The sequence below is a fragment of the Piliocolobus tephrosceles genome, chromosome 2 (genome assembly GCF_002776525.5).
Source record: "Piliocolobus tephrosceles isolate RC106 chromosome 2, ASM277652v3, whole genome shotgun sequence".
Taxonomy (NCBI): domain Eukaryota; kingdom Metazoa; phylum Chordata; class Mammalia; order Primates; family Cercopithecidae; genus Piliocolobus; species Piliocolobus tephrosceles.
In genome coordinates this window covers 190,138,261-190,163,899 of record NC_045435.1, presented here as the reverse complement: position 1 = coordinate 190,163,899, position 25,639 = coordinate 190,138,261, and the positions used below count along the sequence as shown (strand labels likewise).

Here is a 25,639-nt window from a genome sequence, read left to right as displayed (position 1 = left end):
CTTCTCAGTAGCTGGGATTATAGGCACACAACCACCTCACCTGGCTAATTTTTGTATTTTTAGTAGAGATGAGGTTTTGCCATGTTACCCAGGCTGGTCTGAAAATCCTAGCCTCAAGTGATCTGCCCTCCTCTGCCTCCCAAGATGTTGGGATCACAGGCGTGAGCCACTGTGCCCGGCTGGTACCTCATTGTTTAAAGATGGACTTTTATTTTAAAAATAGAAACTGTTAGACATTCATGATCTAGTAGAGCATGGGCTTTTGAATCTCAGTGAACAGGATTTGACTCTAACCTCAGTCACTAAATATTTGCTTTAACCTTGAGTTACTTACACTTTAAGTTTTATCATCTGAAAGTGAATGTTATATATACCCTGGGGCAGTGTTGAGGATTAAGCAGATATATTAAGATATATGAAGGTGTTTGGTACATCGTAGGAATTCAGTACATTTAGAAATTATGATGTAGTGCTATAATATTGACGACATACAGCAATTTTAACTTTAAAATGTTTTTGCGTTGCAGATAGTGTGTGTACCGTATCAGTGGCGTGTAACTATGCTCATCATTGTTCTTGTCAATGCCTTTGTATCTATCACAGTGGAGGTAAGCACTTCCATAGTCAAATGGCTACCATGTTGCTTTGGAATTCTTGAGTGATTTAATGGTAAATGGGAGAAGAGGACAGGTAATATAATGGAAAGCCACAGAGTCTCAGTTTCATCTTAGGCAAATTCGTTTAGCATTCTCTTTTGAAACTTCTCCATGAATTGATAGTGGTCATATTAAGGGATGTGACTTAGTTGCACTCACACAGACAGGAGAAAATAAGCGATGTGATAATAAAAGGTAATGAGTAGAAAGGAGAGAAGTTGGGGACTCGGTGGCCCATGAACTGATGAATCAGTGATTGTGAAATCGGAGTTGGCATGTGCCACCTGTGTTTTGTGATGTGCAGTAAAATCTCCCATTTAAGGAAGGAAAGAATGGGGTGGGGGCCATGCTCCAGGAAACACAGTGAATATTAATAGCAAGAGAGTTTAATGAAAGTATAAAATAATTATCGTTATGGACTTACTTAATTTCAGCATTGATTACTACAACGTCCTCCTTGATATTTGCTTTTGAGTGACCTCTAGAGGTCTTAAGTACCCTTTGATTCATTGTGTATTGTGTAGTTACCCTCCCGTTAGGATTGCCTTAGGTTAGTCTCTAAAAGGAGGTAGCAAGTTCTCACTGGTGGCTTTTGTCTGCTCTCAGAACTGCTGTCGTAATTGACTGTTACAGTGACTAAACTACTATCGTAATTGACTGTCACTGTAAGAAATGGAAGAGGGAGATACGGTTGTGATTTTTAAGTTAAGAGTTTCATAGCACAGGCTTTTGGATTAAAATAAAGGTAATTTTTTTGAGAAATATATATCCATATATTTTAGTGATAATAGTTCTGGACTTAGAAATTACGCTTAATGTCATGACCCCCTAAAGGATGACTTGGGATTTAAATTTGAGATATGATGGGCAGCATGGATATTATGGTACTGACCTTTGGAAGTTGCGCAGTGCAATGTGATTTTTTTTGTCTATTTTATGGGTGCTAGGAAGCACATGTAAGATATTATATTCTTAAAGTGTTTCTTTTTCTATAGTATAAGTTCGTCTTTTCACAGAAATGTTACTTATTCTTACTATCTAAAGAATGGTTTGTGTTGGATGCTGATTAAATTATATATCTACAGATATGGATATAGAATGAATACCAGATATTCAGTGAACATAAGCGTTGTGAAGAAAGACTTCAAATTATATAAGCATCATTTTAATATGGGAAAGACCTATTTATACAAAAGCCATATTTCATGGAAAATTTAGAAGTCTCATTTTATCAAGAATGTTATGATGATTTATATTTGTTATAAAAGTCCTGTCATTCTTGATCCTTTGGCAGTATTAACTGAAATTCCATATATGAAAATCAAAATATGTTTTTCATCAATTATGCAGCATTGTGTGATTCTTTAAAAAGGTGCACATTAATAAAAAATGACTTAGTCATTGTGAATTCTTAACTCGCTGGACTATCTCTCAGAGCTTCTTCCTTGACATGGTCCTTTGGAAAGTTGTATTCAATCGAGACAAACAAGGAGAGTATCGGTTCAGCACCACACAGCCACCACAGGTTGGAACTCAGCACTTCAATTCGCAATTCTTCCTGTCTGTCTAAGCTCTTTGCTTGTGTACGCTGTATTTTCTAGCATGTTCTTGTTCTGTTACATGTTATTCTCTGGCGTGTTCTTGTTCTATTACGTGTTACTTCAGCCTTTTTCTCTGTGCTTGGCATTTCATTTCTTATAAGAAGTCCTAGAAAATTCATGGCAAACATTTGTTAGAGGCTTTTCAAGATCAGAAATTTCGTAAGTCTCCTTTCCATTCCAATCCTGATCCTCTATTTATGTAAAAGTCTTGTCCTCAAAGGTGAGTTAATTTTTCCATTTCAGTCTACTATAAATTTTATATTTTTGTTTTTCATGAGTCCCCTTAGAAGCTAAATGAGATTTATATAAACAAAATTTGCAGTGAAAATTGTTTCTTCTTGGATCAGAGTCCAGAGGCCAGAATTTTGAAGAATTGTTCCTGATTTCTTGTCAGTTACTGTCCCTTAATTTGGAGTGCCTTTTTGGCTTTCTCCAGCATTATATATCGTTTCATTCAGAAGATGATTTGCCTTTTTTCATACAAACCATGGTTTAGGACATTTGACTTTTTGGGTCTGATAAATAGCCTATCATTTGAAAGGTATCGCAAGTTCTGTGGTAAAGAGAGGAGAGACACAGAAGAATAAAACGCATTTCCTAGTGTTAGGGTGTTAAAGTAGAGCTCTTGATACAGATACAGATTGGACTTATTTTTTAAACCCATGCTGTGAGTCAGAGCTCTTTGAGGTAGCTTTTTGGTCATAGAGAATTTGATAAAATCTCATCCCTTCATTGCCTTACCCACTTTTCTTTAGAGATGGGTGATATGCTTTACAGATAAGAGCTCTGAGTCTTTCACTCAGCCTTGAGCCACAGGAAGCTGGTGGTGTTGAAGAGGACTCCCTGGCATTTTTGAGTTGGGTTACCCACTTCGTTTTAGCCAACTTTGACCTAAGTGGTGACTTCCTGAGCTCTGTTTTGGTAATCCAGCGGGCCTGATGTCCTGGTGTGATGCCACAGGATTGCTTTCAAAGAGGGCCTGCAGAGCGCTGTTTCCGTTTTCTAGTGCTTTATGGTGAATAATGATGGAATGCAGCAGCATCTGGAGTCAGCCTCATTTTTTTTTTTTTTTCCTGAAAGCAGTGTAATACCAGTTGTCCCTAGTAGTGGGTATGACTAGGGTTGTACAAGGGGCTCAAGTCCTTTAGCAAAATCTCGTCTGTGTATACACACACACACACAACACCAGCACCCCAACCCTCCTACCCCCGTATATATAGTTACCTCACTGCATTACTTCAGAAGGTTATTTTTGGCTTATATCATCAATTCTCATGTGAAATATTTGTATTGTATTCCTAGGCCTAGGAAAACATTTAGATTTTCATATTCTCCAAAGAGATCTCTGACCAATGATCTGAACAAGAAATTGCATGTTTTGAAGGGAAGTAATACCCTGGTTTAGTTGAAAGTAGGTATCATAAGACCCCTTAAAAATATTTGGATTGGGAGTCTCTCCTTGCTTTTCAACCAAAATTAAATGACAGAAAATTCTTTTATTTGTCTCTGTTTTCTAAAAAAATTTTTAATAAATATCTGCCCTTCTCTTTTTGTGAGACCTGAGTCTCACTCTTGTCACCCAGGCTGCAGTGCAGTGGCGTGATCATGGCTCACTGTAGCCTCGAGCTCCTCAGGCTCAGATCATCCTCCCATCTCAGCCTCCGAGTAGCTGGCATTACAGGTGCAAGCCACTGTGCCCGGCAATTTTTGTTGGTTTGTTTTGTAGAGATAGGGTTTCACCATGTTGCTGGGTAGATGGAGCTCCAGGTGCATGCCATCCCAGGCCCAGCAATTTTTTTTTTTTTTTTTTTCCCAGAGAGGAGGTTTTGCCATGTTGCCCAGGCTGGTCTCAAACTCCTGGGCTCAAGCCATCTGCCTGCCTTGGCCTCGCAAAGTGCTGGGATTACAGGCGTGAGCCACCACACTCGGCCCGCCCTTCTAATTTTTAGGAGTTTGTGTTTCTACCTCTGAAGTGTTCATGGGAGAGTGAAGGTAGAGAGTGGTCCAGAGCAGGTGGGCCCCAGCATACCCTGTGTGTCAGCTGATTCTGAGAATCATCAAATAGTAGACGAGAATTGAAGTCTTCCCGTTTCTGTGGTCATGATTAAGGTGCATTTTTAAAAAACTTCCTAGCTTTAGGAAAGAGAGTTCTTATAACCTGCCAGCACAAAGTGGCATGCTTTCACTCTCTGCTACTTCTGTGTGTAGTGTTGCTTCACTGTTGATGTTTGTGGCCCTTCGAGAGCCAGTCATTAGTTCATCATATTACTGTAAGGCCGAGCGAGGTTCTCAGTTAGAGATGATTTCCCCCAGGGGACATTTGCCAGTGTCTGGAGACACTTTCGGTTGTCACAGTTGGAAGCCCCAGGTGTTCATACTTACTCTCTGACCAAAAAAAAAAAAAAAATTTATACCAGTGATTTTCAAGCAAGATGATTCATCAGAAATGCTTTGAACTCCACCCTTGGCCTACTGGATGGAAATCTTCAGTGGAGACCCCCGTCATCTGTGGTTTTCTATAAAGCTTTACCCCTGTTGGAGGAGATCTGTGTCACATTTTCTCTTTAGGAGCATTTGTGCCCATCTTGTGTCTGTAAACTGAGGGTACTTAGTAGTGGAACTAGATCATACCACCTGTGATCTGATCATGCCTGGGGATTTGTGCCCAATTCATGTTTTCTTATTTGGCGAAAAATCCAAAAAAGTAGTTTTCATGGTGTAGTGGTAGAGTCTTTATGCCACTTAGAATAGTATGTGAACTACATAGCTAGAATGTTTATTCTGATTTTCTGTTTTGTTTTATATTCAGAATTGGTATGGAAAAAGACTTATGAAAACCACAGCACCGTTGTAACATTTTTTCCTTCAAGCTTGCCATTCTGTTTTATATACTACCCACGAAAGCATTTCCTGAAAGATACTGCTAAGCGTAAACTTGACATTTTTGAAAGTTTTTTTTAGTTTCTCTGCTAAACTATGCATGATAGCCTCTTTCCTTGTCTGAGGGGATAAATTTGGTCACTTAAGCATTCCTTTCAGAAACAAACCGAAAGATCCAGTTGCTGTAGCTACTGTGTCCTGCTTTAGGGACTTGTGCTGTAGGTGTTTTGGAGAGACCCACGTGCTCACTCTGTGCCCGATGCCCAGTTTCATGGCCTTTGTGTTACACAGTGCTTGCCTTTCTCCCTGCACCACCATCATCTCCCCGCTGGCTGATTTCTCATTCCAGCATGCCTATAGCACCTTTTATTTTCTCTTCTACTGAATTATATTGTTTGAGAATGTGCGTGGTATGTTAGTGTTTGTAAACTAACAAACCTATGCTTGCATATAGTGTACTTTCTGTGTATGATACTTGGGGAAGGTAAGGGTACAGGAACAAAATGTTTTCAATTATGGTACAGTAGGGGGATCCTTAGTGTTCCTCATGACTTTTTAAAAATTGTGACAAGTGTACATTATTTGTAATAGGGTTGTGAGGATTTTTTTTCAATGCATAAAAAGAATCCTATTCGGTTGTTGTTCTATTTACAATTAAATTAATTTTAATTTTATTGGTTGACTTACTTTCCACAAGTAGGGAGCAATGAATTGAAATATGTGTGTTTGGCTTTCCTTAACTCAGCTTGCTACACATTGCCCTTCAACCTGGCAGATTCTTTGGACAGACGAGTCCTATTATGTTTCTGCTTTTTTTAAAAAAGTCAACAGTCAACATTAGCTTATTTTCTGTGATAATCTTAACAGTGCTACTTAAAAGTGACAGCTTTCGGCTGAGCACGGTGGCCCATACCTGTAATCCCAGCACTTTGGGAGGCCAAGGCAGGTGGATCACAAGGTCAGGAGATCGAGACCATCTTGGCCAACATGGTGAAACCCTGTCTCTACTAAAATACAAAAAATCCTCCCACCTCAGCCTCCCAAAATGCTGGGATTTTGGGCATGAGCCACCACACCCGGCCAAAGCTGCCTTTTTTTTCTCCCCCCATTTGGTGTGCTCAGAAGTCATCTCCTCTTATTTTTCTCTGCTAATGTGTGCTCTAACAAACCTGTTTAAAACAAGCCTTTAATCAACTGGGGTGTTTTTTTTTTCTTATTTCCTTAGGAGTCAGTGGATCGGTGGGGAAAATGCTGCTTACCCTGGGCCCTAGGCTGTGGAAAGAAGATACCAAAGGCAAAGTACATGTATCTGGCGCAGGAGCTCTTGGTTGATCCAGAGTGGCCACCAAAACCGCAGACAACCACAGAAGCTAAAGGTTTAGTTAAGGAGAATGGATCATGTCAAATCATCACCATAACATAGCAGTGAATCAGTCTCAGTGGTATCGCTGATAACAGTATTCAGGAATACATGATTTTAGGAGCTTCTGATCCTGTGTGTCAGAATGGCACTATTTCAGTTTATGTCCCTTCTGATATAGTAGCTTATTTGAGAGTTTTGCTCTTTCTTAAACATGAAAACAGAAAAAGATATCGTCCTAAGAGTTAAATTAACGGTCAATCCATCAAGTCCTGTATCTTCATTCAGTAACCAAAATATGACATACATTTCCAGAATTTTCTTGATTGTTACTGTCAGTGGTATTCTTTATATTGGGTACAGGAGAAGCTTGGTAGGTTTTTCAACAATAGTTTTTGAGACCAGTTTACCTCTTCACATTTATTATGCTCACAACCCCCTTATTAGAAAAGTCTGTATTTATATACAGGCTCTAAATTTGTGATTAATTAAAAGAAAGTGAGTGTTAACTAGCCTCCAGTGAAAATATATTGAAAGCCTGTTTTCATTTGATTCCAATATTTCTTCCAAAGAATTCTATATAAACATATGCCAATTCCCTAAGATGGTCTAGAGTTAGGAATGAGTTTTTATGGTGTTTCTTATAGAACAACTCAGGTAATTTCCATTTCTGGTTTTATATTTTCTGTACAAACTGCCTGGGTTTTATTTTTCTAATCAGCAAGGTGCTTCACTGCCTTCTTGAGACGCCTCTCAAAGCTATTAAATGGCTCCTGTGCTGTGTGTGGTGTCAGTAGTCTAATTTGCTTCTGTTAAATGTTGTAGAACCTTTTTCACTAGGAAATAAGATTCATTTCTTTTGGCAGTAGATGTAGATTCATCTTTTAATGTTTCTTCAAATGTGTTTCTGTCAGGCTTTGTGTTATTTTAAATGGTTTTTAAAATTTTCTTCTATGTTTTCAATTACCTAAAGACATAGGATAATAGTTTTTTTAAGTTAGAATTTTACCTCATAAGTTTTTTTGAGGTTTGATGTATGTCTCTGTCTTATCAATAATGAGGCTTAAAAAATACTGGATTCGAATGGCTGCCGTTTTTTCAAAGCAGTATGAATTTGATGAGTTTGTTTTATGCCATTAGGTGGCGCCAGAGGTCAGAGCATGTCTGTTTTGAATTGTTACAAATAAGCGTATTTGATGCGGAAATTTCTGGGAGACAAAAAAATTGAGGAAATACAGTTAAAAAATTGACATTCATTGAGCCAAAAGAAATGTGGAGAAGCATTTTCACCTTTCTGTTTGGCCTGATTAACATTTAAATTCTTGCCAAAATTAAGGTAACTTTAAAAAAAACGCCTTTTGTAGGTAGGATCCAGCAGTTTGGCAATGCCCACAGTTATCGTAACACAGAAAACTGATAGTGCTATCAAATGGAGACTAAACTATTAAAACAGTGTGACATTCTCTGTTCTTCCGTAGCCAGTAACATGCTTGCTCGTGCTTTCTACTTCTAGCTGATCATTCTTTTCCCAACGTATATTTTCAGATTTACCAAATTTTACCTAGAATTTTAGGACCAAATGGTTCTCACTCTTTATGCTGCAAAGACCTGGATGATGTTTGGTAACTATAGAAAAATAGAAGTTACACTCAGGATCACTGTTACTGCTGTTGCCACTGATGATTCCTGCAAAAATATAATCGAAGTTTTCCATCCAATGTATAATATGCTATTAATACACATTAGATGATGACAATTGTTCCATGAATGATTCTATGAAGCTATGCATCTTAGACCTCTTGAGCTGTGAATTAGCACTATTTTCTATAGTTACTTATTCTCTGGATCATTTTATAATTTCCATATTAATTTCAAATATGCTCGTGTTCTTCTTCAGTGATTTCCACAATTGTGCATTTTATTCTTTGGTTTAAGTACTGAAGCATATAATGAAAGTAATTGCTAAGTAGCAGCTTAAAAATTCAATTATCAGATTGTATTTAACATCTTTAAGAGCATGATCATAAAGAGCTATTTTTGACACCCCCCTCCCCACTTTTTTAACATTTAGAGTTAATAAGGGTTTTATATCTCATCTGTCCGTATTGTTTTCAAAGGAATGAGGTGTTTAGGTAGGTGGAAAAGCATTGGTAGGAAGTTAGATTTGAGTATAGACAAGGTGGGCTATTCACGTTGAGAATGTTGTTTGAAGAATGCCTGTGAAGCCAGGTGCGGGTTCTACTCAGTGCCATAGATAGACCGAGTCTTCTCTTGTAGGTCACTGTTACATAGTAATTTTGATTCTGAATTTCACATTAAATTATTTGAGTTTATACAGACCTAAATTTTAAAATCTGTACATATATTATTTTAATGTATTAAGATGAATAAATATTGCTGATTTAAATTTTATTTATGCACAAACTTAAAAGGACAGAAATGTCTGGGAAAGTAATTGTTAAATAATGATATGTAACTTTTTAACTTTTTAAATAAATAACAAGATTTTTAATGTGTGTCTCCCTCAGGGTTGTTTAAAGTTTTTTTTCTCCCTCAAGTTTAAATAGTGGTAACTATATGTTTTGTATCTTCTAGCACCAACTGCTGTAAAGCAATGCTGCAAATAATGCTTGAATAAAAGTGGCTAAGCCAACAACAAAATAAATACTTTTTATAGTAGTTTTGTAATCCTTAAATTCGAAAGCTTTCCAAATTGCACTTGCATCTAAACAAAACTGTTGCAGTTTTTACTTTATTTATTTTGTTCCCCATGTTTGTGAAAGTCCTGCACAGTTTCAAAGGCATGGTAAATAATATATCAATGTTTATGTAGTCTGTTACAAAAACAGCTATAGATAACATTATCCAGTGAAAAGCAAAATTCAAGCTTTAGAAAATATGCATGCAATTTTGACATATCTAAAAATAGATTTTTGTATATTTATGGTGGGAGGTGGTTGGGAACTTTTAACAAAATGGGGTGTTAATTTTTGTACAGCTCTGTGGGCATTTACACATTTTTAATGTATTAAAATTTGGTAATTATGTGTACATTAAATTAATAAAATAGCTACTTCTGGTTATGATTTGTGAATTCCCTAAGACCTTGGATTTTTTTAAGTAACTTTATATCAGAAATGATACTGCATCTTTATATTTTTAAAATTGTATTGCTGCTCAAGAATGGTACCCTCTTGTCAAAAAGGCATACATTCATAATTGTACATTCAGCATTGTAAATAATCTTATGAAACCTTTTTTGATTGAAGCTATTCAAAATAAAAATTTTAATGAATGAAATAACACTTTTTTTCTGTGTCTTTATACATTTGTTTGCTTTTTAGTCACATGAATACTGCCCTTTGCGGATTTATTTTCATGCCTGTTAGTACTTCCCCATTTCCTCTTTTTTTTTTTTTTTTTGAAAAAAAGGAAATAACATTCCGCATATCATACTGTGTGTGTGAGCGTCCTCGGGAAACCCCTCAGTCAGATGTAGTGTAGAGCCAAATGTTAAACGCCAGGAGGTCTGAGGGAAATGGTGAAACAGAAGAGTAGGGACTTAAAATCTATTAATAGTTGGGAGAATCAAACCGGAAGCTAATACCATGGAGAGAGAAAATGGTTGTAGAAATCCCAGAGAAGACAGGACCTTTGTTTGTGGCTGGGAGTTGTTTCCATGGAGCTCAGCTTCGGGAGGCCTGGCGCCTCCGCTAGGGAAATGGGGCTGCCTGTGGTGTGATGGGCGCGGGCTGAGGGCCTGCCTGCTGTTACCTCAGGTTCTTAGCAGTCGCCGTGGTTTGTGCAGCATGTGTGATCTTGTCCCACAGCCTGCTGTGTGGGCACAGTTCTGCATGTCTCGCCTTCCCCTGTGTTGCTGCCAAGGGCTCTATTTTGAACGTATGTTGCAGGAAGGGACAGGGAGTCCTAGGGGCTTGAGTGAGACGCGCTGTGGTCCAAGCTGGGGTGCAGTTGCTCCCTGCCGGGCCCTGCCCACTGAGTCTCCCTCAGAGGAAAGAGGCTTATCTCACCCAGGCAGACCTGCTTTTGAATAGCCAAGCCCCTTAAGCCAGGTCACTGTTTGACAGCAGACTTCTGACCTGACAGTGGACACAGAATCTTGAGACCGGAAGCACTGGAGCTGGCAACTTCATTGCTCCAAACGCTTCTCATTACCTCATCAGCTTGCTCAGTGGATGGACTAAGACTGTTCCCCCCACTCTCTGCAACTTCCATACCTGCTTTTCCCTTCCTGGACAATCTTCCTAAGGAGCAAAACGTAGAGGCCATTCTGACTGGAGGTTTTCCTGGGGAAATAGGCTCAAGAAGGGCCACAAGAGTTCGAGCCTGCAGCATCTTCCTCTGTTTCACAGCTCGCCTTCCTAGGCTGTCATGTTGGCTCCCTGGCATTTTCATGGGCAAGGGCGGTGGGGGGGAGCTTTCACTTGATGTGCCTGTGCATGACAGACTTACCGGGTCACCAGTGTAGCAGCTCTGGGCTCTAGAGTTGCATTCCTTGATCAGAACTGAAAGACCTCCTGCAATACTTGGCAGAGGCAGTGGCTCTTCCCTGCGGTCCAGGACTGCATGACTTCAGTCAACCCAGCATGTACTGGGCTCTGACTACATTTGGCTACATCAGAGGGTGATTGGATCCCATGATGCAGACATTCCTTATGTATTCTGTATTAAGCCTTTGTCAGTTGTAGGTGTTACAAATACCTTTAGTTCATGGTTTATCTTTTCCCTTTTTTTTATGGTGTCTTGAAGGATAGAAGTCTTAGTGCAGACAGCATTATCAGAGAGCTCCAAAGACACATAGACAAGTTTTGCCTATAGACAAATGGGCAAAAGGAAAGCCATGCCTTCTCAAATGAAGCGCAAGTGGGCCTTAATTATGTGAAAAGGTGCTCAAGTTCATCATTAAACAGGGAAAGGAAAAGTTAAACCATGCTGTGATATCTTTCTTAGAAAAGGCAAAAATTAGGAAGGACCAAGTGTGGGCAGAGAGGAAGCACAGGAATTCCCATAAGTGGTAGGTGGCATTGTAGACCAATACAACCACTTTGGAGAGCAGTTTGCGTTCTCAAGTTAAACTGAACATGTGAGCAGCTGGGCGTGGTGGTTCACACCTGTAATCCCAGCACTTTGGGAGGCCAAGGCGGGTGGATCACCTGAGCTCAGGAGTTTTAAGACCAGCCTGGGCAACATGGTGAAATCCCGTCTCTACTAAAATACAAAAAATTAGCCGGGTGTGGTGGTGTCTGCCTGTAATCCCAGCTACTTGGGAGGCTGAGGCAGGAGAATTGCTTGAACCCGGGAGCCAGAGCTTGCAGTGAGCCGAGATCACAACACTGCACCCCAGCCTGGGCGACAGAGCCCCCTCCCCCGCCAAAAAAGGAACAAGTGAGCACCCTGCCCCCTATTGAACATGTTCAAAGATGTTCTCAGCCTTAGTCCCAAAAGGAAAAAAAAAAAAAAAAAAATGGAGCATTTGAGAATGTTCTTAGCTTTATTGCTAAGTGAAGAAAGAAAACACATATAAAAAAAAAAACCTGGGTGGAAAATTAGGGCCATATGGCATGAAAAGGAAGACCCAAGGGAAGTGTGGCCCATTTAGGGGTGTGGCTACTGCAGTGGTCCAGCTGTGTCACTAAACTTCCCTGGCGTCACAGTTACAGTGTGCCATTTATGGAAAAACTCTCCCCGCTGCTCTTGGCTTTGACAGGAGGAATCGGGTTATATATGGTCTCTCAGTTTGAAGATATTTGTCATTAAAAACCAGAACATGGGCTCTGAGATAGGGTCCTTTCCTGACCTATTCTGGTAAAGTCTTTATCCTCAGGATGCAAGGATACCACCCCCTTCCTCTGGAAAGTGTCGAATCACATGCAAAGCGCTAAGTCTTTCAGTTGCTTTGGAGTGCAGAACCATTTCAGGTAAGGGCAAATATTTTAAACGTTAGTATAGGAAATTAGAGGGTTCCATTAGTCTGTGTGTGCATGAGAAGTAAAATTGCACAAGAAGCAATTTATGGAAAAGTTCACTTGGGAAACATTGTTTGGGCAGATGAGTAGTATGGTGTGCATTTCACAGAAAATTCAGTGCCATGAGTATTACCTTTAAGCATCTTAGATATACTTATAGCTCTTTATACTTATGGCTAAGTCAGAAATACTACCCCCGAATTCTATATGACCCTAGTTATACTATTGAACCTTTCTGTGCCTTTGTGCCTTCATCCTTGAATCAGGGATAATTTACTTACCTCCTAAGGTTATTGTAAGGATTAAATGCATGTAGTATAAATAAAGCGCTGAGAACAATGCATGGCGTAAACTGATAGGAATTATTATAGGCTTCTGTTGGCTGTTGACTGAAGGTGTTCTCTGTTTTGGAGATGTGCTTTGTTTTAATAGAGTAACTTCGTACTATGGAAGTAGCATGATTGTGAGCAAAAGAATCAGATGGCGGTGGCTGCAGACTTTGCTGTTCCATCTTGACTGTTGGTTATAGCCAATGCAGGATAAGTTATAAAGTCAAGAGCAGAGCCGTTTTCACAATGGACACTGCTTTGTGATGTCTGTGAGCTTGAATGTGGGAATGACTATTTTAATTAATTCTCTATGTAAGGATTTTAAAGTATTGGCTATTCGGTAGCTTGAAAACGCTTTAATCTCAATGCTTTAAACTGAGAGTAGAAAATCAATAAAGCGAAAGAATGAAACCACGCAGTGTGTAGAATGAATGTCTTTTCACTACGTAGGGAAATCTGTAGTCCTAAGAAAAGAGGGAGTGAGAATTCTGGCCAAAGGATTGTGCCTCTGCACAAAGTGCAGGATCCCAGGGTTCAGAATGGGCGCGAACGCTCCCGTGTGTTGACCACGTTCCCACTGTTGCTTTTTCAGACATGCTGAGGAGGACTCTGCTGTGCGCGGTGCTCGGGCTTCTGCGCGCCCAGCCCTTCCCCTGTCCGCCGGCCTGCAAGTGTGTCTTCCGGGACGCGGCGCAGTGCTCGGGGGGCGACGTGGCGCGCATCGCCGCGCTGGGTCTGCCCACCAACCTCACGCACATCCTCCTCTTCGGAATGGGCCGCGGCGTTTTGCAGAACCACAGCTTCAGTGGCATGACCGTCCTGCAGCGCCTCATGCTCTCCGACAGCCACATTTCCGCCGTTGCCCCCGGTGCCTTCAATGACTTGGTAAAACTGAAAACCCTCAGGCTGTCGCGCAACAAAATCACTCATCTTCCAGGTGCGCTGCTGGATAAGACGGTGCTCCTGGAGCAGTTGTTTTTGGACCACAATGCGCTAAGGGGCATTGACCAAAACATGTTTCAGAAACTGGTTAACCTGCAGGAGCTCGCTCTGAACCAGAATCAGCTCGATTTCCTTCCTGCCAGTCTCTTCACGAATCTGGGGAACCTGAAGTTGTTGGATTTATCGGGAAACAACCTGACCCACCTGCCCGAGGGATTGCTTGGAGCACAGGCTAAGCTTGAGAGACTTCTGCTCCACTCGAACCGGCTTGTGTCCCTGGATTCGGGGCTGTTGAACGGCCTGGGTGCCCTGACGGAACTGCAGCTCCACCGAAATCACATCCGTTCCATCACACCCGGGGCCTTCGACCGGCTCCCAAACCTGAGTTCTTTGACTCTTTCGAGAAACCACCTTGCGTTTCTCCCCTCTGCGCTCTTTCTTCATTCGCACAATTTGACTCTGTTGACTCTGTTCGAAAACCCGCTGGCAGAGCTCCCGGGGGTGCTCTTCGGGGAGATGGGGGGCCTGCAGGAGCTGTGGCTGAACCGCACCCAGCTGCGCACCCTGCCCGCTGCCGCCTTCCGAAACCTGAGCCGCCTGCGGTCCTTAGGGGTGACTCTGAGCCCGCGGCTGAGCGCGCTCCCGCAGGGCGCCTTCCAGGGCCTGGGCGAGCTCCGGGTGCTCTCCCTGCACTCCAACGGCCTGACCGCCCTCCCCGACGGCTTGCTGCGCGGCCTCGACCGGCTGCGCCAGGTGTCCCTGCGCCGCAACAGGCTGCACGCCCTGCCCCGCGCGCTCTTCCGCAATCTCAGCAGCCTGGAGAGCGTCCAGCTCGACCACAACCAGCTGGAGACCCTGCCTGGCGACGCGTTTGGGGCTCTGCCCCGGCTGAAGGAGGTCCTGTTGGGGCACAACCCCTGGCGCTGCGACTGTGGCCTGGGGCCCTTCCTGGGGTGGCTGCGGCAGCACCCAGGCCTCGCGGGCCTGGAAGAGCCCCCGCGGTGCGCAGGCCCTGGGAAGCTCGCCGGCCTGCCGCTCTGGGCCCTGCCGGGGGCTGACGCGGAGTGCCCCGGCCCCCGGGGCCCGCCTCCCCACCCCGCTGCGGACAGCTCCTCGGAAACCCCTGTCCATCCAGCCTTGGCTCCCAACAGCTCAGAACCCTGGATGTGGCCCCAGCCCGTGGCCACGGGCGAATATCAAGATCATAGCCCGTTCTGGGGGTTTTATTTTCTGCTTTTAGCTGTTCAGGCCTTGATCACCGTGATCATCGTGTTTGCTATGATTAAAATTGGCCAGCTCTTTCGAAAGTTAATCAGAGAGAGAGCTCTTGGTGAAGTCAATGGGAAAGTCTTCTAATTATTCAGAATGTGGCTCGGAGGGGAATCCAGACCGGCTGCTGCTGTCTTGCTCTCCGTCCCCTCCCCACTCTTCATTCTCCCTCTTCTCTCCCACTGCCACGCCTTCCTTTGCCTCCTCCTCCCCCTCCCCGCTCGGCGCTCTGCGTTCTCACGGGTCCGCAATCCCTCCTCTCTCTGTCCGCCCCGCCCCCTCCCCCGCCCTCCTCGAAACTAAGCTTTACATTTGTGACCTTTGGTTGCCTGCCCTCTCCAGCTGCCTCCCGCTCGGGTGTGCGCTGACACTGCTGGGGGCGCTGGATTGTGTTGGGCCCATCCTTGCCCGGCTGTGCCTGGCTTGGCGTCTGGTGGAGAGAGGGGCCTCTTCGGTGTCTGCTGAGTAAGGGGACAACTCCAGGCCGGGGCCTGTCTCCTGCGCAGAGTAAGCCGGTAAATGTTTGTGAAATCAATGCGTGGATAAAGGAACACATGCCATCCAAGTAATGATGGCTTTTCCTGGAGGGAAAGGATAGGCTGTTGCTCTATCTACTTTTTTTTTTTTTTTTTTTTTTGAGACAGAGTCTAGCTCTGTCGCCCAGGCTGGAGTGCAGTGGTCCGTCTCGGCTCACTGCAGCCTCGGCCTCCCAGGTTCAAGTGGTTCTCATGCCTCAGCTTTCTGAGTAGCTGGGATTACAGGTGTGTGCCACCACACCCGGCTAATTTTTGTATTGTTTTAAGTAGAGACGGGGCTTCATCCTATTGGCCTGGCTGACCTGGTCTGAACTCCTGGCCGCAAGTGATCTGCCTGCCTTGGCCTCCCAAAGTGCTGGGATTGCAGGCGTGAGCCACCACACCTGGCTCTCTTTATCGACTTTTATTTGACAAGTAGGGCTCTTGTCGTTTTTTCCCTTGCCCCGTTTTTCTCACTTGATGTCTCTCTGACCTATGGGCTATTTGGGAGAGCACTGGACTCCATTCATGCATGAGCATTGTCAGGACAGGCGACTTCTGTGAGGCTGAGAGAGGGAGAAAACACAGCCTTCCCTCCAGGTGCCCAGTGCATGTCCAGCGCGATTCCTGAGCCTCCTGGGAGTTTCCACTTGCTTTACATCCATGCAACATGTCATTTTGAAACTGGATTGATTTTCATTTCCTGGAACTCTGCCACCTCATTTTACAAGCTTTTATGGAGCAGCTAACATGTGACTGGTATTCATACAGGTAATGATAAGCTTAATTCTAGTTCAGCTGCTGTCACAGTCTCATTTGTTCCTCCAACTGAAAGCTGTAAAACCTTTGTTGCTTTAATTGGATGTCTGTGCTTGTGAGAGGCAGTGGTTAAAACATGGGGCTGGCACGTTGACAGCTATGGGTTCAAATCCCAGCTCTACCACTTACTAACTGCATGGGACTTTGGGTAAGACACCTGCTTACATTCTCTAAGCCTTAGTTTCCTCAGCCTTAAAAAGGGATAACACAGCACCTGCTCCGTAGAGTTTTTGTGATAATTAAAGGCAATAAAGCATATAATGACTGGGCCCAGTGGCCTGCAGACAATACATGTTAATGAATGCTAGCTATTATTACGAAAGGATAAGCACTTATTATTGGCATCATGATTTCTAAAGAAGAGCTTTGAGTCGGTTTTTTCTCTGTGTATAAAGGTAAGTCCAAACTTTCTCATACTGGAGTTTACATTCAAATCAGTCTGTCTTCCCCTGCAGACGGCCCCGGCCCTGTGTGGCCAGGCTCTATGCCCACCTTCCAGAGCACGGGCTCCTCCAACACCACCCGGTGGATGTGGAGCAGGAAAGCTGGATCCTGACATTTGTTTCTGGGTTCTGCAGATGTGGGAGTTGGTTTCTGGGTTCTCCATTGGTCTGTTTGTCTAGTCCCCTAGCATACTCACCATCTTCATTATTGGAGCTTTAATAATTTTTGGTATAGGGTCATCTCTCCACCTGATTTTTCTTCTATTTTTGGCTCTTTGCAATTCTATGAATATTTCAGGGTCAGCATGTCAACTCCATCGAGAATTTTAATAGAAATTGCAGTAAATTAGCTGGGTGTGGTGTCTCACCCCTGTAATCCCAGCCCTTTGGGAGGCTGAGGCGGGTGGATCACGAGGTCAGGAGTTCGAGACCAGCCTGGCCAAGATGGTGAAACCCCATCTCTACTAAAAATAAAAAAATTAGCTGGGTGCAGTGACAGGTGCCTGTAATTCCAGCTACTCGGGACACTGAGGCAGGAGAATCGCTTGAAACCGGGGGGGGCGGAGGTTGCAGTGAGCCGAGATCATGCCACTACACTCTAGCCTGGGCGATAGAGCGAGACTCCATCTCAAAAAAAAAAAAAAAAAAAAAAAAGAAAGAAAGAAAAAAAAGAAAAAAAATTGCAGTAAATTTAAAACAATTTAGGGGAAGAATTTGTATTTTTTACAATACCTAGTGTTCTTGCCAGTAAGCATGTTTCATCTTCCCATTTATTTACGTCATTTTAAATCTTTCAGTGATGTTTTAGAATGTTTTTTATAAAACATTCACGACAAGGACAGAAAACCAAACACTGCATGTTCTCACTCACAGTCGGGAGTTGAACAATGAGAACACTCAGACACAGGGCAGGGAACATGACACATCACAGCCTATCGGGGGTGGGGGCATGGGGGAGGGATAGCATCAGGAGAAATACCTAATGTAAATGACCAGTTGATAGGTGTAGCACACCAACATGGCACATGTATACATATGTAACAAACCTGCACATTGTGCACGTGTACCCTAGAACTTAAAGTATGTGTATGTGTGTGTGTGTGTGTGTGTGTATATATATATATAATGTATAAAAGAAACCTTGCACTGATTTTGTTAGATTTATTCCTAGGTATCCTTCCTCTTTTTTGATTTGTCATTGCTATTGTAGATGGTATCTTTTTAAGAAGTTATATTTTCTAAAGAAAAAAATCAAAAAAATTGTGTTTTCTCAATTTTATTACCAGTATATAGGAATGTAATTTAATTTTACATAATTATCTTATGTCTAGCAATAATTCTGATAATTTGCTTCTTCCTATTAACACCTTATACCTATTATTGATTTATTTTTCTATTTTAAAATATCTTCCTGCACTGGCTAAAACCTCCACTATAATGTTGAGCAGGACAGTGAGCATCCTTAGAACCATCTTGGTTGCAAAGGATAGGTCTCTAATGTTTTATCAATAAATGTGACATTTCTGGTCTGAGTTTGCTAAGTATATTTTAAAATTATCAGTAAAGTTAGATTTTATCCATTTTTATCTTAACTATTGAGATGCTCATATCGTTTTTCTCCTTCACTGTGTTAAAATGGTGAATAAATTTATAGATTTTTGAAAAGTAAATTCATTCTTGCGTTCCCGAAGTAAACCAAGCGGCACTGTGTGTCTTTAAAATATATTGCTGAATTCAGCTTGCTGTTTTGTTTAGAACTTTTACTATCTGTTCATTAGTAAGATTTGCTTATACATTGAAAATAATATCCTTGACTGGTTTTGGTATCAGGTTAGACAGCCTCATAAAGTGGGTGGGGACATCCTCTCTGGAATAGTCCATAAAAACTGGGATCATCTTTTCCTTGAACGTGTTGTAGAATCCCCCGGAAAACCATCGTGGCCTGGTTTTATTGTATGTGTGTATTCGGTATTTATTGTTGCATAACCAATACCCCAGATCTTGGTGGTTTAAAACAATAACATATATTAGGTCACAACTTCTGAGGGTCAAGAATTTGGGAGTAGTTGAGTGGCTGTGGCTCAGGGTCTGTCATGAAGTTGCCATCAAAATGTTGGTTGGGGCTATAGTCATCGTGACTGTGGCTGGAGGATTTGCTTCTGATATATCCCGCTCACCCTGTTGGCAGTTCCCTGCTGGCTCATGGCAGGCAGCCTTGGGTCCTTGCCATATGGACCCCCTTCGGGAGGCTTGAGTGTCCTCATGACATGGCAGCTGGCTTCCCCCTTTCGTTCTTCAAAGAATTGTGGGTTTTGTGTTTTGTCTTTTAATATAAGATCTAAAAGAGAAAAAATTAACATTGATCTCTATGTTGCTTGAGCTAGAAGGCATAAGAAAACGAACCGAACAACATATATCCATGAAATTTCTCCCAAATGTGCGGTAAAAAGATGAAATCTTTAGATAAGTTGTACACAGAAGCTAGATTTACTACTCTCTAAATAGTGATGGGACCTGCTATATAAAACACAGAAATAAGTTAATGCTTTTGGTAAGAATATAACCTGAGCTTTGCTGAAGCTTCATATTCCCTGAGGATGTCTAAAATGCCAGTCTAGGCCAGGCATAGTTGCTCATGCTTGTCATCCCAGAACTTTGGGAGGCCAAGGCGGGTGGATTGCTTGAGCCCAGGAGTTTGAGACTAACCTGCTCAACATAGTGATATCCCCAGCTCTACAAAAAATACAAAATTAGCTGGGCACAGTGGTATGCTCCTGTAGTCCCAGCCACTTGGGAGGCTGAGGTAGGAGGATTGTTTGAGCCCGGGATGTTGAGGCTGCAGTGAGCCGTGATCATGCCACTGTACTCCAACCTGGGTGGCAGAGTGAGACTCCATCTCTCAGTAAATTAAAAAATAAAATAATATTTGATTTTAAATGTTTTATAGTTTAATTTACTGATATTATACATTTCTACTCATATGTTAGATTGAACTTATTAAATTTTTGATGTTCAACCATTTTTGACCTAAAAAACAAGTTTCTTGGAAAGCCGAGGCAGGCGGATCACTCAGAAGTTCGAGACCGTCCAGGTCAGCATGGTGAAACCCTGTCTCTACTAAAAATACAAAAAATTAGCTGGGCGTGGTGGTGCACACCTGTAGTCCCAGCTACTCAGGAGGCTGAGGCAGGAGAATTGCTTGAACCCACGACATGGAGGTTGCAGTGAGCCGAGATCGCACCACTGCACTCCAGCTTGGGCGACAGAGCAAGACTCTGTCTCAAAAAACAACAAAAAACAAGTTTCGTGTGATTTAACTTAAAAGTTCTGGCACTATATTTAGTTCTTCCAGTGATTACATTTGTAACTTTAAAGTCCACCTTTCTCTCGTTCCAGCAACTGCAGACAGTCTCCATGAGTGCCTTGCTCTATGCACTGACACCTATGTTCCTATTGTCCCATGCTTGTCTATCTCTTCCACCTCCCAGCTTCAGTCAAGACTGATCACTTTTGTATTCTCTTATAGCTAAAATTTTGGTGATTGTTGAAAAACTTGAAAATGAATAAAAAAGACTTCATATGTTTTCTTTGTAAATATTATTTACTATAGTGCCAAATAGTCCACTGTCATTACGCTTCCTTTCTAGCACTTCCTTCATTTTTCTAGCATTTCTAGAAATTACTCCGGCCGCCTACCCAGCTGTTTCCTAGAACTGATCTTCAGCTTTCCTTAGTTGCTTCCCCAATTTCCCAAATTCCGTGTCTTCTTTCTCATCTACTCCCTCATTTTACAACTGTTTAGGAAAAGGGATCCAAAGGATATCCCCTTTCCTGAGTCCTTGCCAGCAAATTTCTATATTCTTTATTCGCTCATGCTTGATGGCTAGTTTAGCTGGTAAAAGAATTCTAAATTCAAATGATCATCTTGCACCAAAGGTGCTGGTGGGAATTTGTTGTCATTATTAACAGAGGACCTCTCTTTTTCTTGGCAGACATCCTTAGGATCTTCTCTATGTCGTCTGTTCTGATTTTGATTTGATGTTTGCCATACATTGCTCTTTATTTCATTCACACAAAGGGGTATTTGCAGGGTCCTCTGGAGACTCACGTCTTTTAAGTTTTGTGAGATTCTGTTATACATTTTTTGGATAATTCCTTTGTCCTCTCCTTTCATCTTTTTTTGCTTTTTCTTTTCTTCATCTTTTTAGTCTCTTCTTTCTACCTTCTTTTACTACCTCTTGAGGGACTCCTCAACTCCTTCCAACACTTACGTAAAAATGTTAATTTCTGCAATTGTATTTTTAATTTCTGCAATCACTGTTAATTTTTAAAAATAGACTCTTATTCTTGTCTTATGGATGCAGTTTTTGTTTTTGTTTTAGAATACTAGAGTTTAAGATTTTTGAGTTTGCAAAGTTCCCCTTTACTTTCTAAACTACATCTTTTTTCTCTGGTATTTCATTTTGTTGTTGTTGTTTGCTTGCTTGCTTCTCTTAAACCCTTGGTTGTTGGTTCATATTTTTAAAGTAAGGCAATAAAAATAACTGACTTTGGGATCATTGTGCACACTGGCAGGGGTTATCAACTTCATTTTAGGGTATGGGGGAGCAAGCTGAGTGTTACACTGGGAACCTCTACAAGCCAGAATATTTGCGGAGGATTATTTCTCTAGGATCTTGCAATTTCTTTAATTAACTTTTTGTTTGTTTGTTTTCCTAAGGATGAGCAGACATAACAATTCCTTATACTATAAATAGCTTTTAAGTCACTCTCTGGCTTTTATCACACGTTTTCTACATCGTACCCGGCATAATCCATCTGCACAGCTCTCTGGGGTTCTGTTGAGCAGACAGGATCTCTCTGCTCGCACTGGCTGTGGCTTTCTCTTCTCCATCTATCACACCTTAACTGCTCTGTTCCATACACTTGCTGAACTCTCCAGTCCATTGCGGATCCTCTCCCTTTCCCTGCGACATAGGAGGCTAATACCATTTCCATTTCTTTTACTGCCATCTGAGTGAGGTCTTTGGAGGGAGAAGAGCTAACTGGGTTTCATCAGTTTGTTTGTTTTTAACTGAAAGTCCAACTATTTCTGTTCTCTGAGTTTCCAGCTCTAGAAGTTTCCTTGACTTCTCCTAGGCAGAGTTGGGTCCTCATTGCCCTGGGTTCCTCATCACTGTCTCCTCCGTCTCCCCCACTGCATGTTGTAATTGACTTCACTTTCTGAGAACATCACAAAAGTTGGTCTTTGAATCTCTGGTGACATCGGAAGTGACTGAGTCTGTTTTGGGAGAAGTCAATCTGGCCTTCCCAGCTTTTAAACAATCACCATCACTACAGGGCGTGCCAAAGGCAGGCAGATGCCAGGACTCACTGCCCAGTAGCTGTGCACACCCTCATTAGACAGCTGGAATGTTACAGGATGATTCCATCAACATCGTAAAGAGACAAACATTCATTGAGTTCAGTGGGTGGGTCCAGAGTACTGGAGGCTGAGAGGCCTAGAGGAAGAAAACAATGAGCAGCATTTGCCGGTGACACCTGCCCGCCTTCCACCTCTCTGTCAATGCTTCCAGGTGCTCCCTGACTTTGATGACCCCAGCATAGATCTTTCCAAGTCCAATCTCTGGGGTTGGGGAGGCTCTGTTTCAGCTGCTGCCATACTCAATGAAACCTTTATTTTTATTAGATTATTTTTTTGAGATGGAGTCTCACTCTGTCGCCAGGCTGGAGTGCAGTGGCACGATCTCCCCTCACTGCAACCTCCACCTCCCGGGTTTAAGCGATTCTCCTGCCTCAGCCTCTGGAGTAGCTGGGACTACAGGCGCCCGCCACCACACCTGGCTAATTTTTGTATTTTTAGTGGAGACGGGGTTTTGCCATGATGGCCAAGATGGTCTCGATTTCTTGACCTTGTGATCTGCCCGCCTCGGCCTCCCAAAGTGCTGGGATTACAGGCATGAACCATCACATCCAGCCTATTTTTACTTTTATTATTTTATTTTATTTTATTTTAGACAGGGTCCCACTCTGTTGCCCAGGCTGGAGTGCAGTGACGCCATCTTGGCTCACTGCAACCTCACCCTCTTGGCTTCAGGTGGTTCTTATACCTCAACCTCCCAAGTAGCTGGGACTACAGGTGTGTGCCACCATGCCTGGCTAATTTTGTATTTTTAGTAGAGATGGGATTTTGCTATGTTGGCCAGGCTGGTCTCGAACTCCTGGCCTCAAGTGATCTGCCCGGCTCGGTCTCTCAAAGTGCTGGGATTATAGGTGTGAGCCACCAGAGCCACCTGTTTTTATTTTTCGAGACAAGGCTCTACTACCCAGGCTGGAGTGCAGTGGCGTGATCACATCTCACTACAGCCTCAACCTCCTGAGGCTCTGGAGTAGCTAGGAATACAGGCGTGTACCACTACATGCAGCTATATTTTTATTTTTTGTAGAAATGGGGTCTCCCCATATTGCTCAGGCTGGTCTCAAACTCCTGGGCTCAAGAAATCTGCCCACCTTGGCCTCCCAAAGTGCCAGGATTACAGGTGTGAGCCACCACACCCAGCCATGAACCTTTGTGAAACATCTAACACGTACCTGGCATCACGAAGTCAGTTTTCTTAACCCTTCCAACCCCGGGGGAGGTAGGTATTATTATTTCACTTTACAGACGACAACACTGAGGTCCACGAAGGGGCAGTGACACATCTGAGGTTATGACTGGCAGAGCTGTCACATGAGCTCGTCTTCTGCCTTCTGGCCTAGAGCTCCTCAGCCCTGCCCTCACTGGCCACTGTTTCTCCTGGCATGGACTGGATCAGCTGCCCAACCCAGGTTCTGCTGGTCAGGGGGATGCAAGTGCCAGGAGGACACTCATGTTCGTGGTCATAGACCATCACGACCTCACAGGGGTTCTAGTCCTTTAAGCCTAGTGAGGGCTCCCTGAGAGTTAAGCATTATTTTTGGAGGTCTTGGATGATGAGATGGAGAAAAGCAGTGAGAATAGAAAGGAATATGGGAGAAAAATGGGTGGAGAGAGAAACAGATGGGACAGAAGGAAGTGAGAGAAAGGAGATAGAATTGCAGGTGCAAGCCATGACTCTCAGTCACTGCAGGCCCAGCCCGGACCCAACAGGGGCCATCCAGAGCCCACAGGAGGCATCCTTGTATGCTGGGAACTGCAGAATTGGTCTCAGCTCTGCCACTGACTCCGTTTCCCCATTCACACCAGGGTGTTCTGAGGGCCAAAGAAGGCAATAAATGGAAAAGTTCATTGTAAACTGGAGGTGCGTCTGAGCAAGGCCTTCCTGGCACTGGTCCACCAGGAAGGCAGGGGTCTGCCCCATTGCTACACCCCGGAGCGGAACCCAGAACACTCCTGCCCAGCACAAAGGACACCCCGGAATGAGGAGGCTAACAGAGATGCAGAGAGGTGGCAGGGGTGCGGGAGGCCTTCCAGGCGAGCTCCCCTCACAGGCCCCACAGCCCAGAGCTCCTACCCTGTCTACGTGACCTCCACTGCAGGGCCCATCTGAGGCTGGCCAGCACCCCAGCGTGCTCTCAGGAAGAAGGCAGAGGGCTGGGCCTTCTCCTCAGCTCTCAGCCCCTAGCAGTTTATGTTCCCAGGGACATCGAAAGAGAAATGGAAAATGTCAGTGTTTCTAAGGTTTTTGTCGCTTCAAGCTCATGTTGAAATTCATTCGCAGTTCAAATTATTTTTAGTTGATTTGCAGCGAAGGAGTAGAGGAGATGGCGTCCGTGAAATTCCGCAGGCCACCCAGCTTTGAGAATGGTATTGCTCTGCTAAGTCATTGACCTGGCCACCTGCCCAGGTGCCTTTAAGAAGAAAGAACACAGTCTATCCAAGGATGAGCCTCTGAGAACTTCTTGGATACAGCAGACCCCCTGCATACCATGATCCTCTCACTGCACGGTACTTGACTGTGGTCCAGCTACAGTCACTCCCGGGCACTGTGAGGTTTACTAACATTTCCACTGATTATGAAAACATCAAGGCTCCCTTTAAGGAAGATCCTCAGTTCAGAGCTGTCGAGAGGACTGAAGAGAGAAGATGGGTTTGGAGAAAAGTCGTGAGCCTCTCAGCACTAGAGGCAATCAGGCAGATGCTGGCTCTTTGTGGAAAAGTAAACAAAAGCAAACAATCAAACAAAAAAATAAACAAAAAATGCAAGCCCTGTTTTCTTGTCTTGATGCTTTGGGCAAGTGTATTCTTCTTTATAAATCTCCTTTTCCTTTTTGTTTCTGCAGAAACCTCCTGCAAAGCCTTTAAAGGATCCTTTCAAATGTGGTCATTCCCACAGGCAGAGTTAGCTGTTCCCTGGGGGAGCAGAATAATGGCCCCCAAAATGTCCCCTTTCGAATCTCAGAGAACCTGTGAATATGTTACCTCAGATGGCAAAAGAGGCTTTGTTAGGAGGGATTAGGTTAAGGATCTTGAGACAGAAGCCGATCCTAGATGGTCCCTCAGGTCCTCGTAAGGGACAGAAGGAGGCGGGAGGGTAGAGTCCGATTTGAAGATGGGACGCCGCTGGCTGTGAGGAAAGAAAAAGAGGCCTGTAAGCTAAGGAGTGTGCAGATTCCAGAAGCTGGAAAAGGCAAGGGAAGTGTTCAAACTGAGAGCCGCCGGCAGGAATGCAGCCCTGCTGACACCTCGGCGTTAGCCCGGTGACCTCTGTTTCGGGTTTGTGATCCCTCATTTCGGCCACAATAGGAAATGAACCTTCGAGATTTTGGTGTCTCCATCACAGCCTCTAGCACATTCCACTGTAATTCTCTATGCGCTGATTTCCTAACTGGGCTCCTTGGGGTAAGAGCTGTGTATTA

General features: G+C 43.3%; 2 protein-coding genes across 7 annotated transcripts in view; both read left to right on the top strand.

Moving 5' to 3' along the window:
- The window catches only part of ATP13A3 (ATPase 13A3), a 93,979-nt gene extending 84,179 nt beyond the window's left edge, over window positions 1-9,800 (top strand). For 3 of the 5 annotated variants that reach the window (XM_023214765.3, XM_023214763.3, XM_023214764.1), the window contains 3 exons: window positions 528-608; window positions 2,092-2,181; window positions 6,363-9,800. In XM_023214765.3, coding sequence (XP_023070533.1) covers window positions 528-608; window positions 2,092-2,181; window positions 6,363-6,560 — 369 coding nt within the window. In that variant the 3' untranslated portion in view covers window positions 6,561-9,800. The remainder of the gene's footprint in view (window positions 1-527; window positions 609-2,091; window positions 2,182-6,362) is intronic. The other 2 variants (XM_023214766.3, XM_023214767.3) reach the window with 2 other exon arrangements.
- Window positions 9,801-12,406: 2,606 nt separating this feature from the next.
- On the top strand, window positions 12,407-24,986 carry GP5 (glycoprotein V platelet). 2 transcript variants are annotated; one of them, XR_002732105.2, is made up of 3 exons: window positions 12,407-12,436; window positions 13,406-15,539; window positions 24,518-24,986. XR_002732105.2 is itself a non-coding variant. In XM_023214762.1 (2 exons), the coding sequence occupies exon 2, from the start codon at window positions 13,408-13,410 to the stop codon at window positions 15,109-15,111; it is 1,704 nt and encodes a 567-aa protein (XP_023070530.1). In that variant the 5' UTR covers window positions 12,407-12,436; window positions 13,406-13,407; the 3' UTR covers window positions 15,112-17,188. The 2 variants fall into 2 exon arrangements, 1 of the variants encoding a protein (XP_023070530.1); XM_023214762.1 differs by lacking the exon at window positions 24,518-24,986 and having other exon boundaries at window positions 13,406-17,188.
- The last annotated feature ends 653 nt before the right edge of the window (window positions 24,987-25,639 follow it).